Source organism: Tiliqua scincoides, chromosome 3, assembly GCF_035046505.1.
Source record: "Tiliqua scincoides isolate rTilSci1 chromosome 3, rTilSci1.hap2, whole genome shotgun sequence".
Lineage (NCBI taxonomy): Eukaryota > Metazoa > Chordata > Lepidosauria > Squamata > Scincidae > Tiliqua > Tiliqua scincoides.
In genome coordinates, this window is record NC_089823.1 from 182,350,391 (window position 1) to 182,369,045 (window position 18,655).

Below are 18,655 nucleotides of genomic sequence, written 5' to 3' on the forward strand. Positions count from 1 at the left end.
TAGTGGATGATAGGACTGGGGCAAAAGTGGTAGTGCACTAGCAGTGCAATATACAATCTGTAAAATGGGCTGTGATTGTCCACTACTTTCCAACAATTGTTCTGCTTTCCCAAGTTTTGAAATTCTACAGCGCATGAATTTTGCATTTGAAATAAACAAAATTAGCACATTCATGAATATTTATTTGTATAGGCATTTGTAGGGAGTGGGGGTTAATCTGCAGGCATTTACAGGGCAGAAATATAGGGTGGTGGCATACAACAAAGCCCAAGAGGGTGCTAATGCAATATTCTAAGTGTAAATATATGTACATAACATATGTTGTTCAAAGTTGTTGTCAACAAGATGCATTTGTTTATAGCATGCATATTGGTACATGTAAATGTAAGTACATGTAAGTAGCTGATGTAAATCTTCAGCTACTCTCAGGATTTCTTCCAAATAGTATCTTTTTTCACATGTGTAGAGTCTAACTTTATGCTCTGTTTCCATATTTATGACCCACTAAAGCCTATTAAATGTTGTCCAGCTTGATCATGCTATACCAAACTCACAAAAGTTCATTGTATTGGCAACCTTCAGTCTCGAAAGACTATGGTATCGCGCTCTGAAAGGTGGTTCTGGCACAGCGTCTAGTGTGGCTGAAAAGGCCAATCCGGGAGTGACAATCCCTTCCGCACTGGGAGCAAGTGCAGTCTGTCCCTGGTCTGTCTCCCTGGCTATGGGCCTTCCTTCTTTGCCTCTTTGCCTCAGACTGCTGGCAAAGTGTCTCTTCAAACTAGGAAAGGCCAAGCTGCACAGCCTGCCTCCAAGCGGACCGCTCAGAGGCCAGGGTTTCCCACTTGCTGAGGTCCATCCCTAAGGCCTTCAGATCCCTCTTGCAGATGTCCTTGTATTGCAGCTGTGGTCTACCTGTAGGGCGCTTTCCTTGCACAAGTTCTCCATAGAGAAGATCCTTTGGGATCCGGCCATCATCCATTCTCATGACATGACCGAGCCAACGCAGGCGTCTCTGTTTCAGCAGTGCATACATGCTAGGGATTCCAGCACGTTCCAGGACTGTGTTGTTAGGAACTTTGTCCTGCCAGGTGATGCCGAGAATGCGCCGGAGGCAGCGCATGTGGAAAGCATTCGGTTTCCTCTCCTGCTGTGAGCGGAGAGTCCATGACTTGCTGCAGTACAGAAGTGTACTCAAGACGCAAGCTCTGTAGACCTGGATCTTGGTATGTTCTGTCAGCTTCTTGTTGGACCAGACTCTCTTTGTGAGTCTGGAAAATGTGGTAGCTGCTTTACCGATGCATTTGTTTGACTCAGTATCGAGAGAAAGAGTGTTGGAGATCGTTGAGCCAAGGTACACAAAGTCATGGACAACCTCCAGTTCATGCACAGAGATTGTAATGCAGGGAGGTGAGTCCACATCCTGAACTATGACCTGTGTTTTCTTTAGGCTGATCGTCAGTCCAAAATTTTGGCAGGCCTTGCTAAAACTGTCCATGAGCTGCTGGAGATTTTGGCAGAGTAGGTAGTGACAGCTGCATCATCGGCAAAGAGGAAGTCACAAAGACAGTTCAGCTGGACTTTGGACTTTGCTCTCAGTCTGGAGAGGTTGAAGAGCTTTCCATCTGATCTGGTCCGGAGATAGATGCCTTCTGATGCAGTTCCAAAGGCATGCTTCAGCAGGACAGCGAAGAAAATCCCAAACAAGGTTGGTGCAAGAACACAGCCCTGCTTCACGCCGCTTCGGATGTCAAAGGGGTCTGATGTGGAGCCATCGAAGACAACAGTGCCCTTCATGTCCTTGTGGAAGGATCTGATGATGCTGAGGAGCCTGGGTGGACATCCGATCTTGGGGAGAATCTTGAAGAGGCCGTCCCTGCTGACCAGGTCGAAAGCCTTCGTGAGATCTATGAAGGCTATAAAGAGCGGCTGTCGTTGTTCCCTGCATTTCTCCTGCAGTTGTCTAAGGGAGAATACCATATCAGTAGTGGACCTGCTGACTCGGAATCTGCACTGTGATTCTGGATAAATGCTCTCTGCAAGTACCTGGAGCCTCTTTAGTGCAACTCGGGCAAACAACTTTCCAACAACGCTAAGGAGAGAGATGCCACGGTAGTTGTTGCAGTCACCCCTGTCACCTTTGTTCTTGTACAGCGTGATGATGTTTGCATCCCTCATGTCTTGAGGTACTTCACCTTCTCTCCAGCAGAGACAGAGGATTTCATGCAGCTCAGTAGCGATGATCTCTTTGCAGCACTTTAGGACTTCAGCAGGGATGCTGTCTTTTCCAGGTGCCTTGCCAAAGGCAAGGGAGTCCAGGGCCACGTGAAGTTCTTCTAAGGTTGGTTCACTGTCAAGCTCCTCCAGCAAAGGCAGGCACTCAATGTTGTTCAGCGCTTCTTCGGTGACTACATTTTCTCTGGAATATAGCTCAGAGTAGTGCTGCACCCAGCGTTCCATCTGCTGCACCCGATCCTGGATGACCTCGCCTGTGGCAGACTTCAGAGGGACAGTTTTCTTCTGTGTTGGACCTAGGGTCTGCTTGATACCATCATACATCCCCTTGATGTTGCCCGTGTCAGCTGCTATCTGTATCTCGAAACAGAGCTGGAGCCAGTAGTCGTTAGCACATCTCCTGGCAGTCTGCTGGACTTTGCTGCAAGCAGCTCGGAGGACCTGCAGGTTGCGCTCACTGGGACAGGTCTTGTCTGCTTGAGCTCTCCTCTTTTCCTCAATGACTGGTGTCAACTCTTCAAAGTGGGCTTCAAACCAGTCTGCCGTCTTGTTGGTCTTCTTGCCAAATATGGACAAGGCGTTGTTGTAAACGGCATTCTTGAAATGTTCCCATCTGTTGGATGCGTTTGCATCGACCAGGCCTGGAAGAGATTCCTCAAGCGCTCATGCAAATTCCTCCACTTTTCTCTGATACCCGGTCTTGCTGGTATCAATGTGAGGTCTTCCTTCCTTTTTCGTGTGATACACTCGCTTTGTTTGCAGTTTCACTCTGCTGCACACCAGGGAGTGGTCAGTGTCACAGGCAGCACTCTGATAGCTGCGTGTGATCTTGGTGCTGGGAAGGCTGGAGCGTCTGGTGAGAATCAGGTTGAGCTGGTGCCAGTGCTTTGATCTTGGGTGTCTCCAAGAGACTCTATGTTGGGGCTTCGTGTTGAAGAACGTACTGCTGACACAGAGACCATGATGACAGCAAAACTCTAGCAGGCGTTGGCCATTCTCGTTCATCTTCCCAAAGCCGAACTGACCTAAGCAAGTGGGCCACGAACTGTTATCAGCACCAACTCTAGCATTGAAATCGCAGAGGATGAACAATGGCTCTTTTACGGGGATCTTCTTGATAGTGGTGGCCAGGTCATCATAGAATTTGTCTTTGGCTTCTGCTGGAGACTACAAAGTCGGTGCATAAGCACTGATGAGAGTGACAGGTCCTGCTGATGACTGAAGCTGCAGGGACAAAATTCTTTCACTTCCCACAGTAGGTGAGATGATGGACTTCAGCAGGGAATTTCTGACTGCAAAGCCAACACCATGTTCCCTGGTTTCGTTTGGTGGTTTTCCCTGCCAGAAAAATGAGAAATTTCTCTCCTTGACAGATCCAGAATCTGGCAGCCTCGTCTCTTGAAGGGCGACAATGTCCATCTGCAGTCTGCTCAGCTCCATGTCGATGACAGCTGTTTTGCGTGCGTCGTCTATTTCTTGCAGGTCATCAGAGAAGCCAGGTGTCATTGTCCTAACGTTCCAGGTGCCCAGCTTTAGGGCAGAAGTTTTCTGTTTTCTGTTGCATGGTGCAGAGTTGTCGATCCGCTTGTCAGTTTTCACCCTAAACCCCACGCGCCCCGTGAGGTTAACGGACTGTGGCGAGGCAGCACAGCACCTTACTGACTGGGGACTGCCCAGCTTAAGGCGGGCGGTAGCTGCCCAATGAGATGCAATGATCTCTCCCACTGTCGGAAGCAGCCCCTGGCGTCACGCTCTACACCAATCGAGCGAAGACTTATAACCGGTAAACTGCTGCTTCCCGTGTTGTGCCGACGCCATATGGCGAAGTTGGAGTGTCCTCTCCAATGCGCGAAGCCTGGGTAAAGAAGGCATGGAGAATAGGCTGTTACCCATGCAGCAAATCCCCCCTCTCCACGTCGCTGGAATGGTCCAGTGGAAAGGCAGAAGCCAATATAGTTTGTTCCAGCGGCGTCGCAGGAGTTGCCAGAACGTGACTGTGTTCAGCCACAAACTGCCTCAGGGACTCCGGCTCCTGATTTTGCCTCGAGGTTGACTCCTGAAACCTTTTCCACAACTGGATATAGCCACAAGGCAGTGGATGTTTGGGATCGGTTTTCCTTCTCCTAGATGAGCTGCCTTCCCCCCTCCCACCCTAGATCCTCCGTTTCACTCACACATCACTCTTTCCAATTTCCAGGAACCCACAATGTCCTTCTCCTCCCCACACCTTCCATTTCACTCACACATCACTCTTTCCAATTTCCAGGTACCCACAATGTCCTTCTCCCCCCTGCACCTTCCTATTTAACTCACACATCACTCTTTCTGATTTCCAGGTACCCACAATGCCCTTCCCCCACACCTTCCTATTTAACTCACACACCACTCTTTCCGATTTCCAGGTTCCCACAATGCCCTTCCCCCGCACCTTCCTATTTAACTCACACATCACTCTTTCTGATTTCCAGGTTCCCACAATGCCCTTCCTCCCCACCTTCCTATTTAACTCACACACCACTCTTTCCGATTTCCAGGTACCCACAATGCCCTTCCCCCACACCTTCCTATTTAACTCACACACCACTCTTTCCGATTTCCAGGTTCCCACAATGCCCTTCCCCCGCACCTTCCTATTTAACTCACACATCACTCTTTCTGATTTCCAGGTTCCCACAATGCCCTTCCTCCCCACCTTCCTATTTAACTCACACATCACTCTTTCTGATTTCCAGGTACCCACAATGCCCTTCCCCCACACCTTCCTATTTAACTCACACACCACTCTTTCCGATTTCCAGGTTCCCACAATGCCCTTCCCCCGCACCTTCCTATTTAACTCACACATCACTCTTTCTGATTTCCAGGTTCCCACAATGCCCTTCCTCCCCACCTTCCTATTTAACTCACACACCACTCTTTCCGATTTCCAGGTTCCCACGATGCCCTTCCTCCCCACCTTCCTATTTAACTCACACACCACTCTTTCCGATTTCCAGGTTCCCACGATGCCCTTCCTCCCCACCTTCCTATTTAACTCACACACCACTCTTTCCGATTTCCAGGTTCCCACGATGCCCTTCCTCCCCACCTTCCTATTTAACTCACACACCACTCTTTCCGATTTCTAGGTTCCCACAATGCCCTTCCCCCCCGCACCTTCCTATTTAACTCACACATCACTCTTTCCGAATTCTAGGTTCCCACAATGCCCTTCCTCCCCACCTTCCTATTTAACTCACACATCACTCTTTCCGATTTCCAGATTCCCACAATGCCCTTCCTCCCCACCTTCCTATTTAACTCACACATCACTCTTTCCGATTTCTAGGTTCCCACAATGCCCTTCCTCCCCACCTTCCTATTTAACTCACACATCACTCTTTCCGATTTCCAGATTCCCACAATGCCCTTCCTCCCCACCTTCCTATTTAACTCACACATCACTCTTTCCGATTTCTAGGTTCCCACAATGCCCTTCCCCCCCGCAGCTTCCTATTTAACTCACACATCACTCTTTCCGATTTCCAGGTTCCCACAATGCCCTTCCCCCCGCAGCTTCCTATTTAACTCACACATCACTCTTTCCGATTTCCAGATTCCCACAATGCCCTTCCTCCCCACCTTCCTATTTAACTCACACATCACTCTTTCCGATTTCTAGGTTCCCACAATGCCCTTCCCCCCCGCACCTTCCTATTTAACTCGCACATCACTCTTTCCAATTTTCAGGTACCCACAATGCCCTTCCCCCCCGCAGCTTCCTATTTAACTCACATATCACTCTTTCTGATTTCCAGGTTCCCACAATGCCCTTCCTCCCCACCTTCCTATTTAACTCACACATCACTCTTTCTGATTTCCAGGTTCCCACAATGCCCTTCCCCCCCGCACCTTCCTATTTAACTCACACATCACTCTTTCCGATTTCCAGGTTCCCACAATGCCCTTCCCCCCTGCACCTTCCTATTTAACTCACACATCACTCTTTCCGATTTCCAGGTTCCCACAATGCCCTTCCCCCCCGCACCTTCCTATTTAACTCACACATCACTCTTTCCGATTTCCAGGTTCCCACAATGCCCTTCCCCCCCGCACCTTCCTATTTAACTCACACATCACTCTTTCCGATTTCCAGGTTCCCACAATGCCCTTCCTCCCCACCTTCCTATTTAACTCACACATCACTCTTTCCGATTTCCAGATTCCCACAATGCCCTTCCTCCCCACCTTCCTATTTAACTCACACATCACTCTTTCCGATTTCCAGATTCCCACAATGCCCTTCCTCCCCACCTTCCTATTTAACTCACACATCACTCTTTCCGATTTCCAGGTTCCCACAATGCCCTTCCCCCCCGCAGCTTCCTATTTAACTCACACATCACTCTTTCCGATTTCCAGATTCCCACAATGCCCTTCCTCCCCACCTTCCTATTTAACTCACACATCACTCTTTCCGATTTCTAGGTTCCCACAATGCCCTTCCTCCCCACCTTCCTATTTAACTCACACATCACTCTTTCCGATTTCTAGGTTCCCACAATGCCCTTCCTCCCCACCTTCCTATTTAACTCACACATCACTCTTTCCGATTTCCAGATTCCCACAATGCCCTTCCCCCCCGCAGCTTCCTATTTAACTCACACATCACTCTTTCCGATTTCCAGGTTCCCACAATGCCCTTCCTCCCCACCTTCCTATTTAACTCACACATCACTCTTTCCGATTTCCAGATTCCCACAATGCCCTTCCCCCCCGCAGCTTCCTATTTAACTCACACATCACTCTTTCCGATTTCCAGGTTCCCACAATGCCCTTCCTCCCCACCTTCCTATTTAACTCACACATCACTCTTTCCGATTTCCAGGTTCCCACAATGCCCTTCCTCCCCACCTTCCTATTTAACTCACACATCACTCTTTCCGATTTCCAGGTACCCACAATGCCCTTCCTCCCCACCTTCCTATTTAACTCACACATCACTCTTTCCGATTTCTAGGTTCCCACAATGCCCTTCCTCCCCACCTTCCTATTTAACTCACACATCACTCTTTCCGATTTCTAGGTTCCCACAATGCCCTTCCTCCCCACCTTCCTATTTAACTCACACATCACTCTTTCCGATTTCTAGGTTCCCACAATGCCCTTCCCCCCCGCACCTTCCTATTTAACTCACACATCACTCTTTCCGATTTCCAGGTACCCACAATGCCCTTCCCCCCCGCAGCTTCCTATTTAACTCACACATCACTCTTTCTGATTTCCAGGTACCCACAATGCCCTTCCCCCCCCCCACCGCACCTTCCTATTTTACTCACACATCACTCTTTCTGATTTCCGGGTACCCACAATGCCCTTCCCCCCCCCTGCACCTTCCTATTTTACTCAGAAAAAGTAAGTATATTACTCACAAAAGTAAGTAGAGGAGAATAGCTTGAACTCCAATCAAATAGCATCTAGGCTGTAAAGGTGATCAAACGCATTGTACTAACAAATATAAATTTTCTGTTGATGTGTCTTGCCCAGTGTTCGAACTTTGCACACTTCTCATATGTGCTTCCTGTTTTATATCCTGGACCTGATTTCAAACAACCCAATGAAAGCTCCTCCGAAATAAGACCGTGTTTAGCATTGAGAAACTAAATCAATCCATTCATTCAGTCACAAATCTGTCTATGCACACTTCCACTCGCTGAAGACAGATGAGAGCAAGATTCACAACCTGACCTTGTGGGCTGCCCATGCTGCCAGAATTCAGGTTCTGTCAACATGCAACGTGCTCTCTGCAACGTGCTTCGTGGTGTTGCAAAATGGTGGTCAGTGTCGTGTGCTTCCTGACCATTGCTGCAAATGGTGAGGAGTGCATGGCAGTGGCTCTGGGAGCTGTGCCAGCCCCCAGTAAGTAAGGTTCATGTGGGGGCAGTTCTTCATGTATCCTGATTCCAGACCATTAAGGGCTTTTAAAGGTTTTAACTAACACTTTGAATGGAGCATGGAAACACAATAGTAAATAGTGGTATTGGTACCAATTGGTACCAAATGGGAGATATATGCAACCATGCAGCCACATTCTACAAAGTCAGGTTCCTGGTGTTCTTTAAGATAGCTCCACATAGAGTGTGTTCCAGTACTATCACTATCACTATCTAGCTGTGACTAGGGCATGTGTTACACTGGCCAGATCCACCTTCCTCAAAAGCAGGCACATTTGGCACAGCAGCCAAAGCTAAGCAACCCAGCAAGGTGATCCATGAGACCATGGTCAATGCTACTAAAGGACACTAAGAGGTCCAGCAGAACCAACAGGAAATCAGTCCCCTGTCTAGCCACCAGCATAGGTCACCAAGGCAGTTTCAGAGTTTAGTCCTAAATTCCTTCTGGAACCCAGACTTATAAGGATCCATGTACTTAGTTTCACTCAAGAAACCTTGAACTTGGGATATCATCACCCATTCAAACATCCAGAAATGCAAAATTGGAGACAAGCCAATAATTTCCTGGGTTAGCCAGATCAAGAGAGGGCATATGGGAACCTTCTTAGCCTCCTTGTCAGATTGAGCAAGCTTAAGTGGGCAAGTAGTCAGTCACAAACATCCAAGTAACCTGTCTGCATCCTCTGGATGAAAACTAGCCATTGCAAACTGTTAGTTGAAAGATGACAAGCAGTTACCACCAGCACATAAATAGGACTTACTATTGAATGGAGTCTGTCAGAATGGATTTGAGCAATTTTATCTGCACGGTGCCTTGCAAATGTGTCACAGCAGACTACAAACACTTTCACCACTCAGAAAAGCATCACTGGATGACATTGTGTTCAATGGGCCTTATTCTCTATGAGTGTGTAGAGGATTACAGTCTAACAGCCCAATCCTAAGCAATTTTCCAATGCCGATGCAGCTGCAATGCAGCCCTAAGGTAATGCAACAAACATTCCCTTACCTTGAGGAGGCCTCTTTGACTGCCTCCCCCCCACCTCAAGATGCAGTGCAGACTACATTGGCATGACTGAGTAGTGCTGGAAAGTTAGATTACTATATAAAAGCTATATGAAAATATAGAAAAATTGTTACTTTCTATATAATATATATATATATATATATATATATATATATATATATATATATACATACACACACACACACACTTTCTATATAAAATATGTAAGTCTGAGGACATTACTTGTTAAATATATGTCTACCATTTTGGTAGCTCTAAAACAAAATAATCAACGATGGTATAACCTTGCATCCCTCAGAACATGGAACTCAATCAAACCTACACTGAACTTCTTTAGTTAGACACCTTTAGACCTATAAGAGCAACCTGCTTCCCCCGCCCCAGTAAATAAATATAATTGAACCTTTTCTTACAACCTTGGTTTGTTCCTTACTTTGCTCCAGTATGTTGTTTTCCTGCGCTTGGAGATGTCCTTTATGTGCTGGCCCAGTTGTTGAGATACCCTTGGGGCTTGGATTGTTGAGTGGCTTGTGATTTTTCAGCCAGTTCACTTCCTAGACCTCAGAGTAACTCAATGGGAAGTATGGCATCAGCCCGGTTTCACTGGTGGCTCAGCCTAGAAAGGCTATTAACTTTGTGTTTGCAGGTTGTCTGTGCGGGTGGCAGAGGGTGGTTTTAAAGACAGAATATTGCACAATCAAGTTGGACTAAAGGAGCTTCAAAGAGATCAAAGATAAGTCATGCACCACAAGGAATGAGAACATTTTACTTGTTGCCTGTCCCATGTCTGTTGCAAGGAAATCCAAGCACCAGCAGAGATTTGAACTTGAAAAGAGACCACGGGAGAGTGCTGTGTGTTTTGTGCTATATTTTTGTAGAATGCCATTCTAGGAGGCTGAAAAAGTCCATAGGTTGCAGTTCTATATTTGTGAATATATTTGTGAATTCCAATGTAAGTGTAAAGTCATGCACATTGGGGCAAAAAACCAAAACTTCACATATAGGCTAATGGGTTCTGAGCTGTCTGTGACAGATCAGGAGAGAGATCTTGGGGTGGTGGTGGATAGCTTGATGAAAGTGTTGACCCAATGTGTGGCAGCAGTGAAGAAGGCCAATTCTATGCTTGGGATCATTAGAAAAGGTATTGAGAACAAAACGGCTAATGTTATAATGCCATTGTACACATTGATGTAAGGCCACACTTGGAGTATTGTGTTCAGTTCTGGTCGCCACATCTCAAAAAGGACATAGTGGAAATGGAAAAAGTGCAAAAGAGAGTGACTAAAATGATTACTGGGCTGGGGCCTTGTGAGGAAAGGCTATAGCATTTGGGTCTCTTCAGCCTAGAAAAGAGGAGCCTGAGGGGGAACATGATTGAGACATACAAAATTATGCATGGGAACGAGTGCACAGAGAGTGGACATATAGAATGGACAGGGATAGAGTGGACAGCTTTTCCCTCTCACACAACACCAGAACCAGGGGACATCCACTAAAATTGAGTGTTGGGAGAGTTAGGACAGACAAAAGAAAATATTTCTTTACTCGGCTTGTGGTTGGTCTGTGGAACTCCTTGCCACAGGATGTGGTGACAGCATTTGGCCTGGATGCCTTTAAAAGGAGATTGGACAATTTCTGGAGGAAAAATCCATTATGGGTTACAAGCCATAATGTGTATGTGCAACCTCCTGATTTTAGAAATGGGCTATGTCAGAATACCAGATGCAAGGGAGGGCACCAGGATGAGGTCTCTTGTTATCAGGTGTGCTCCCTGGGGCATTTGGTGGGCCACTGTGAGATACAGGAAGCTGGACTAGATGGGCCTATGGCCTGATCCAGGAGGGCTGTTCTTATGTTCTTATGTACATGGCTCGCCTGGAGCTCTGGGCGGTGGCTGCTCATCCTCCACCTGGCGCTGGTTCAGCGTGAGCTTGCACTGAGCCAACACCAACACTGGCCCAGTGGTAAATGTTGCAGGTGTGCCTTTTGGCACATTTGCAACACTATGTGCTGACCTGGCATGCACCAGTCTGGATCGGGCCCTTAGTCTCTAGTTTCTCTTTCAAACACAAATGTAGCAAAAGCCTCTGGAATTGTCCCAGGGACTTTTTCCACTTTTGGGAAAAGTGTGCAGCATGCACTACTATTGTTCAGCATGAGAAACGTTAGGAACAAGGAAGCACTCACCCTATGGCCAGTTTGTGTTGTCAAAAATGCTGGCTCTTTACGAGCAAGACTTACCTTTGTGCAGATGAACATATCAGGGTTTGTTCCTTGCAACAGTGACTCTGAATTTCAGCAATGGCTCTGAATTTAGGAAATGTACAATCATGTAACAGCACCTGTATCCTATGCTTGTAAGATGCATACTGTTGGTTTTGCTGGTTTCAGTTGTCTAACAGCCAATGCAACACCTCAAGTTTCTAACGAGGTGACGCCAGAATGTATTCTGGTTAATCAAGAGCTTATACAGGAGTGCCTAATCCAGCAGTTCTCAAACTCTCACGGAAAGTTTGAGCTGCTGTAAGTCTTAGTGGGGGCGGGGGGGGGAGGCAGCGACACGATCCCCAGCATTGCGTCGCTAAGGGGGCTGCAGGGACTGGCATGCACTTACAAGTCCCTGCAGCAGTGTCCTGGGGGCGCGGGGAGCCCTATGCGAGCATCTGCAGGACTCCCCTGCCTCCAGAAAGTGAAAACAGATCAATCGTGCTTCACCTCCACAAAACTGGAAGCCCCCAGGACGCTGCTGCAGGGATTGGCAAGTAAATGCCAGTCCCTGCAGTCCCCTGAGCGATCTTGGGGATTGCCTCACTGCTTCCCTCCTGTCCCCACCCCTTAAGGGGACAGAGGCCAGGGCCCTCTGGCTAGGGTGTTGCTACACCCCAGTTTGAGAAGCCCTGGCCTAATCTACTGATCTGCATTTGTGAAGCTTGGTCTGAATGGGGTTTTTGTGTGTGTGACAAGGTACAACTGAGAACTTCTTGTAGCAAGACCCATATCAATACCTCCCCTCCCCCAAGTTGCTATAGCACAGTGAGCTGCATAAATTCAGCTGATGCAAGTGGGCCTAAAAGATACCAAACTTTCCCAGGAGGGGTATAATCATGGAGAATCAGTGAGGAGAGGTGCTCTCAAACATTCCCTGCAGCAAAAATGATGGTGTCACCCAGGTTCTGCCCTTGAAACTTTTTCAAAGGACTTTAGCAAAGAACTAAAGCAGAGGCCAGAGGCCAGATGCAAACCCAGGCCCAGAGACCAGATCTGGCGTTCACGTGAATCAGTCTGCCCAGTGAGTGGACCTTTTAGTTCCACTCAGGTGCTGGGCTATGTCCTTCTCTTTCAGAGGACAGGAACACTCTGTGCAGTCGCATCTGCTCAGATGTCCTGTTGCACGGTCTTTAGGGACGCCGGGCAGACAATGCAACTGCCCAGAGCGTCCCTGTCCTCTGTAAGAGGAGGATATTGTACGGCATCCAAGTGGAACACTTGGATGCGGTCCAGATGGGAACCGCATTCCAGGCGTGCAGCAAGAGTAAGTTTGAGCGCCGCTGAACTAAAATATCAGGATCATCAAGAGGCAAATTGAAGCATTTGTCTGAGGCATATGTTGCCTTTAGCCTTTCCAAAGGAATCTTTGAGAGATAGTATGTATCTCATATTAGGTAAGGGTTCAGTCCTATGCAAATTTACGAGGGTGTAAGTCCTGGGTGTAAGAGTGGGACTTACTTCTGAATAAACATTTGCAGGGTGACATTCTAGTGTCCCTTTTATATTGATTTGGGATACTTCTTAATCTCATTTGTCAGTCTCTATACATTTGTTTTAAAACTATTACAGTCCACTCATTTGAGGTGAAATGAGCTAGATCAGGGGTGTCAAACCCGTTTCATGCAGTGGGTCAAATAGCATTCAGGTTGCCTGCTAAGGACCAGAAGTGGGTCATGACAAGAAATAAGCACTTTTTCTCATTTAGGAACACAATACCTGCACAGAAAATATGCAAAGCTTGATCAAGATATGGGAGAGCCCAATTATCTCTTGGGCTGCCCTTTCAACTGTGACATCTCAGCACAGCTCAGTAACTGATAACAGCTGATAGTGGTGCTGGGAGTGCATGAGGGGCAGATAAAGAGCTTTATGGGCCACATCCCAGCCTTGGGCCTTTTGTTTGAACCCCGTCTCCCCCGAGCTAGATCCTTAAATAAAATATAAATTCCAAAGCAGAAATAAGTTGCAGGAGAAGAAAACACTCTAATGAAAAAATTCAAAGTTGATTTTTGTTGGAGTGGTCTTAATGGATTTAGGGTGCAATCCTAACCAACTTTCCAGCATTGACATAAGCTGTGCCAGTGTGGCATGCACTGCATCCTGCAGTGGGGAGGCAGTCAAGGAGGCCTCCTCAAGGTGAGGGCATGTTTGTTACCTTACCTTGGGGGTGCATTGCGGCTAAGTCAATGCTCAAAGGTTGGTTAGGATTGCGTCCTTAATGGACTGTGCTATGAGGGATTTCCTGATCAGCTCTTGCACTTTAAAATTTAAAGCATTGTTATCAAGATTCCCCAGCATCCTAAACATGTGCATGCACAAGTGTTCAGTGACTTATGATGTGCATGCAAAGCTCCCATGTTACACTGGAACTGCATATCTATTTTTTGCTCATTGCTTAGTTGCCTATGACAGCTAAGCCCATTGTGGGACCCATGAATGCCCTATGCACTTATTAGGGCTGCCGTGGAGACTTAAGTCCAAATCAGTGGGCACGATGTATGAAAAAGGAACTATCGTTCTGGTGTGACCTTCATTCATTTCCGGTGGACTTGAAAAGAAGCAAGAGTTCAGGTCGTTTGTGGTGTTCATGAAATGTATGAATACAGGAAATGTTACTCAGTTGTGGTCCCTGAACTCACGCAAGCAATTAGTATTCAAAGCTATTTCTGCCCAATGGCTCACAATGAATTAGGGCAAATATTAATGTTGTGTACAAAGTGTTATGCCTGAAATTCTGGTAATATAATATTAGCTTAATCTTTTTTCTTTCTTTTTTTTTGGTAGATACAAACGGTAGAATCTGAAGAACTTTCATGAACAAAAGTTTTGCTTCTGGAAGGAAGGAGGGCAATTTTGGTTAATTCGGCCCTCCTTTTACAAGGAAAGTTGAGGGGGCAGTTGAGGAGGGATGGAGAGTTGAGGGACCCTCAAAAGCAGATATCTGCAGGGATTTGCAGAGGGAAAGGGCAGGGTTGGCAAAAATTACCTCTCCTCTTCTGTTTATAGAAGAAGCTTTTAGGAACCAAACGCTGTTATCATGTAATGACAGACTCTGATTATGAGATTGCTTGACTTCCGAGTAAAGCACAATCCATCCTGAGTGATTAATTTTTCATTTCATGAACAATAATAATAAGCAAGAATATGATGTTACATTTTCTAGAGTTGCATTTAAATACTATTATCAATTAACACCCCCCGCCCCATGTTCCCCAACTAGGTTACTGGTTTGCTAGCTTCTCAGTGGAACATCCCCATGTTTGGATTTGTTGGCCTGACTGCAAAGCTGGATGACTCGTTGCTTTATGACACTTATGTCAATCTCGTCTCCCCTCTGCAAAGGATAGGGGAAGTCCTGCATCAAACTCTTGAGTATTTTGGATGGAGATATGTTGGTCTTTTGGGAAGCTCAAGGAATGTTTTCACTTGGGCTGAAACAGAGGAATTGTGGACATCTGTAGAAAAACAACTACTGCAAACCAATATCACAATCACTGCCAAGGTGAGATACAATACAAAAGATCAAAGTCTCCACCAAGAAAGGCTCAACTACATATCTTCTGTGGCTAGAAGTAAGTTGTTATAAAATCAGATTTGATTCCTTGTATTATTTCAAAGACTTTATACTTGTGAGAGGAGGAATATAAATGTGATTTTAAAAAATCTACTGTGCAATCCTAGGTATGTCTACTAAGGAGTAAGTCCCATAGAGCTTAATGGGGGCTTACTCCCAGGTAAGACTGTCACTAACATGGGAAGATGCCCCAGTGACACTACCCACATGAAACAAAGAGCTTATAGCACCTCTCCCTGTAGGAGCTACTGGGTCACAGAGAGTAAGATGAGCTGCTAAGAATCCTAGCACCTTGAGTAAGTCCCCTTATCATATAAACCCACATTTTTAAGAAATACCTTTTTGACTGCAGAAGATCAAGGGAGAGAGGAGCACTTTTTTTGAAAGAGGGAAGCTGTGTGAAGTAAATGTATGTATCTCTCTTTTGCAAGGGGTTGAATCCTTGTGGTAGAGTCCACCAGGGTGGAAGGATCCCTTTCATCCAGAGAAGGCACAAGTGAAAAGGCTGAAAGCATCACTCAGTCAAGGAAGGGTGTGAGTATGCCATTACAGAGAGGTCCAGGTTAGGAGTAAGGAAAGGAAGGTTTGAGCTCAGCAATGGGGCTTCCTATAATATCAGCATACTCACTCTCTGCCAGAAACAACCATGGCAGAGAGAAAGGTAGATCTGCATCCTACAGTAGCCAGTCCACAAAGCTGCTCTTTAACCACTCAGCCCCAGCAGGAGACATGCAAAGAGTATTTCACAGAAGACTTAGCAGCCCCCTCCAAACAGGCACATCTGGCTTGCACCCTATAGCTAGAGGTGTGATTTTTCAGTGACAACGAAAGAAAAACATACAACACAGCTTTCTGCACTTCTCATTTTTGTAAAAAAGAAAACAAAAAACAAAACAAAATAAAAAAACCTGAAATCTGCAAAAAAAGAAAATCAAACTGTTTTCTAACACCTCTGCATATTGGTCACTGTAGGCTGGGCTGGATGGAGGGGTGTGCATCTGCTGACACTATAACACGTATATCACCTACCTAGTATACTTTTAAATTGCTTATAATTTATAATTATAATTTATAAAAATGCACTCTTGGAATAAAAACACATCATTCTGCTTTCTGCACATCTCAGTTTTGTCAAAAAATGAAATATGCAAAAAAAAAAATCTGAAAAATCACACCTCTAACTATAGCACATGGACCGATCAGAGGGAGAACTGCATGGGCCAGTCACTGGGCTGGCATATTACAGCAGCCCACCTATTTAGCCTCACTCACTCACACTGTGCCCTTTACACTATTTCTGACACCTGCCATGAAGTAATCTTTGGGTAGCTGTCATTATGCTGCCTACTCCACCCACGACTGCCTGCGGGCCCAATCCTATTCAACTTTCCAGTGCTGGTACAGCTGCAATTCAGCCCCAAAGCAAGGGAACAAATGTTCCCTTACCTTGTGGAGGCGTCCTGAAGTACCCTCCCAGGATACAGCACACACACACCATTGGCATGGCTATGCCACAACAGGACTGGAAAGTTGGATAGGATTTGGCCCTGCCTTACACATCATGGTAGCAGAGAACAGGTGGCTTATGCTGATAAGGAGCTTTCCTTCACCACTGGAGGGCAATGAGTCTGAGAGTAAGGATGCTGCACACTCAGAGTCCTGATAACAGAATGGATCACCTCCCTCACCCTGAATCCTACCCTGAGGCCAGGTGAGGTAAGAAACAACTATAGTGGGGAGAAGGGATCTCTGTTAAGAAAGAGGCAAGTATGATCAATCCAAAGTTTGTATTGCATCACAGAGCAGCATCTGAAAGAGAGCCACACAAGTGGGGTTGCCAACCTCGTTCTGGTGTCAAGTGAGGCCTAGCTATGCCAATTAGTTCACTGTCCCTCATGGAGTTTGCAAGGGGGGAAAAAAGAGCCTGTGTGGAGCAAGTAGGTCAGCAATCCCTAGAGGAACAGTTGGAATCACACTGGTCATTGCAGGCAGGCAGTAGGTTTCCCTTGTGGTCTGCATTATTGGACTTGTGGAGGTCCTGTGTCTTCTTCCCCTTATGGACAACTGCCTGTGGAGAGCAAAAAGAAATGCAGAGAACAGAGCAAGACACAGGCAGTATTGTCAGCCAGTCATGGTCTCTCAATCAGAATGCATAGTCAGTGTTTGTGCCACCTGGGTGCACATGCAGCAGTGCCCTGAGAGCATGGTGCCGCAGACCCATTTGGAAGTTGCATTACCTTCCTCCCCCCACTGGAAGCTGCAATAGAACTCTGTCCCATGTGACAATGTTGCAGTCTTGAAAAAAGAAAAGTGTATGAATATATCAGAATAATTGGAGGAATTTTTTTTTAAAAAAAATCTAAGTTCCATGAAACAGCAAGGCTGCAGTCCTGAACATACTTACTAGACAGTCCCAAAGAATACAATGAGACTTACTTCTGAGTAAACGTGATTAGGTTTGTACTGTAAGTAAGTGTACAAAGGTCAAGGTCTGGTCAAGGTCTTTCATAAAACCTAATAGCGATATACCCAGAATACTGGGCATTTGTCATTTTCACAATCCATAACCTTCCCATATACTTCTTCAGTCACAAATATGCATTAGCTGTGCATTACACTCAGTGCGCATTTGTAAAAATTCTTTGGATTGTACACATTTTTAGAATACCATTGGAATTGGTTTGTACCAATCATTAGTTGCTACCCATTGAGTTGGGTTATACTGTGACCTTTATATTGAGGTGAAGTTCTTCACATTTTCTTTTGCAGTTATTGTTTTAATCTGCAGTTCTTCTGATGCAAGGTCCATTTTGTTAGAGGCCAAAAACCTGGGTATGGCAAATGGGCCATATGTGTTCTTTGTCCTCCAGCAGTTTGAGGTCAGTAGTGGCAACACAGTGAGCATTTCCTTATTATGTTGTTAAAAAGCATGATTTAAAATGTTAACAAAGACCCAAGTAGGCTGTATGTACCCATTGTGACTAATAGCCAATGATGGACTTGTTCTCATTGTGCATAAGTGGTAGATTGGCTCTGAAATATTGGAGGTGGTCACAGATTTTAGATTCTGTAGGGTTCTGTCCTTATCAGACATGGCAGGAATTAAGTAAACAGCCTAGGACATGCTGAATGTTTATTGCTAACAGTACTCACAGCTGCTCTTTTGTTTTCCAGGACAGTTGGTTGAAACAGTCTTGGAATAATGAGACCAGTGGTGTCTTAGATGCCTATCAGCCTGTGTTTCTGATAGCCCTCAGTTCTTACAGAGACTACAACATCTATTCTGATTTTGTGAAGGAAGTCTATAAAAAGCTGGAGGAGGAGCAGCCCTCTTACAGTATTCTTGCTCCAGAACAAGAGGTTGTATTCACAGTCCTCGCTATTGTTATAAGCATTAACCCAAGGAAGAGCCTATCCAGACTGCCAGAGAATATAAGACTTTTTTTTTCAGCTTTTCCACATTTCATTTGTTGCCACTGCTGCGAAAACCATTGTACACTGAGTGCTTGATTAACCGTACACTAATTAAGCTATTAAGTGTTGACTGTTCTGTTTGTTCAACCTTCTGCCCCCAAAAAGTTTAGGGGACAGTCACACTGTCATGCCACAGTAACAAAAGAA

The 18,655-nt window shown here is 45.9% G+C and overlaps 1 protein-coding gene across 1 annotated transcript in view; it reads left to right on the plus strand.

Annotated features, from left to right (window-relative positions):
• Positions 1-18,655, plus strand: part of LOC136645223 (guanylate cyclase 2G-like) — a 52,862-nt gene that overhangs the window by 3,087 nt on the left and 31,120 nt on the right. The window contains exons 2-4 of the mRNA XM_066621461.1: positions 14,681-15,032; positions 17,804-17,913; positions 18,209-18,394. Coding sequence (XP_066477558.1) covers positions 14,681-15,032; positions 17,804-17,913; positions 18,209-18,394 — 648 coding nt within the window. The remainder of the gene's footprint in view (positions 1-14,680; positions 15,033-17,803; positions 17,914-18,208; positions 18,395-18,655) is intronic.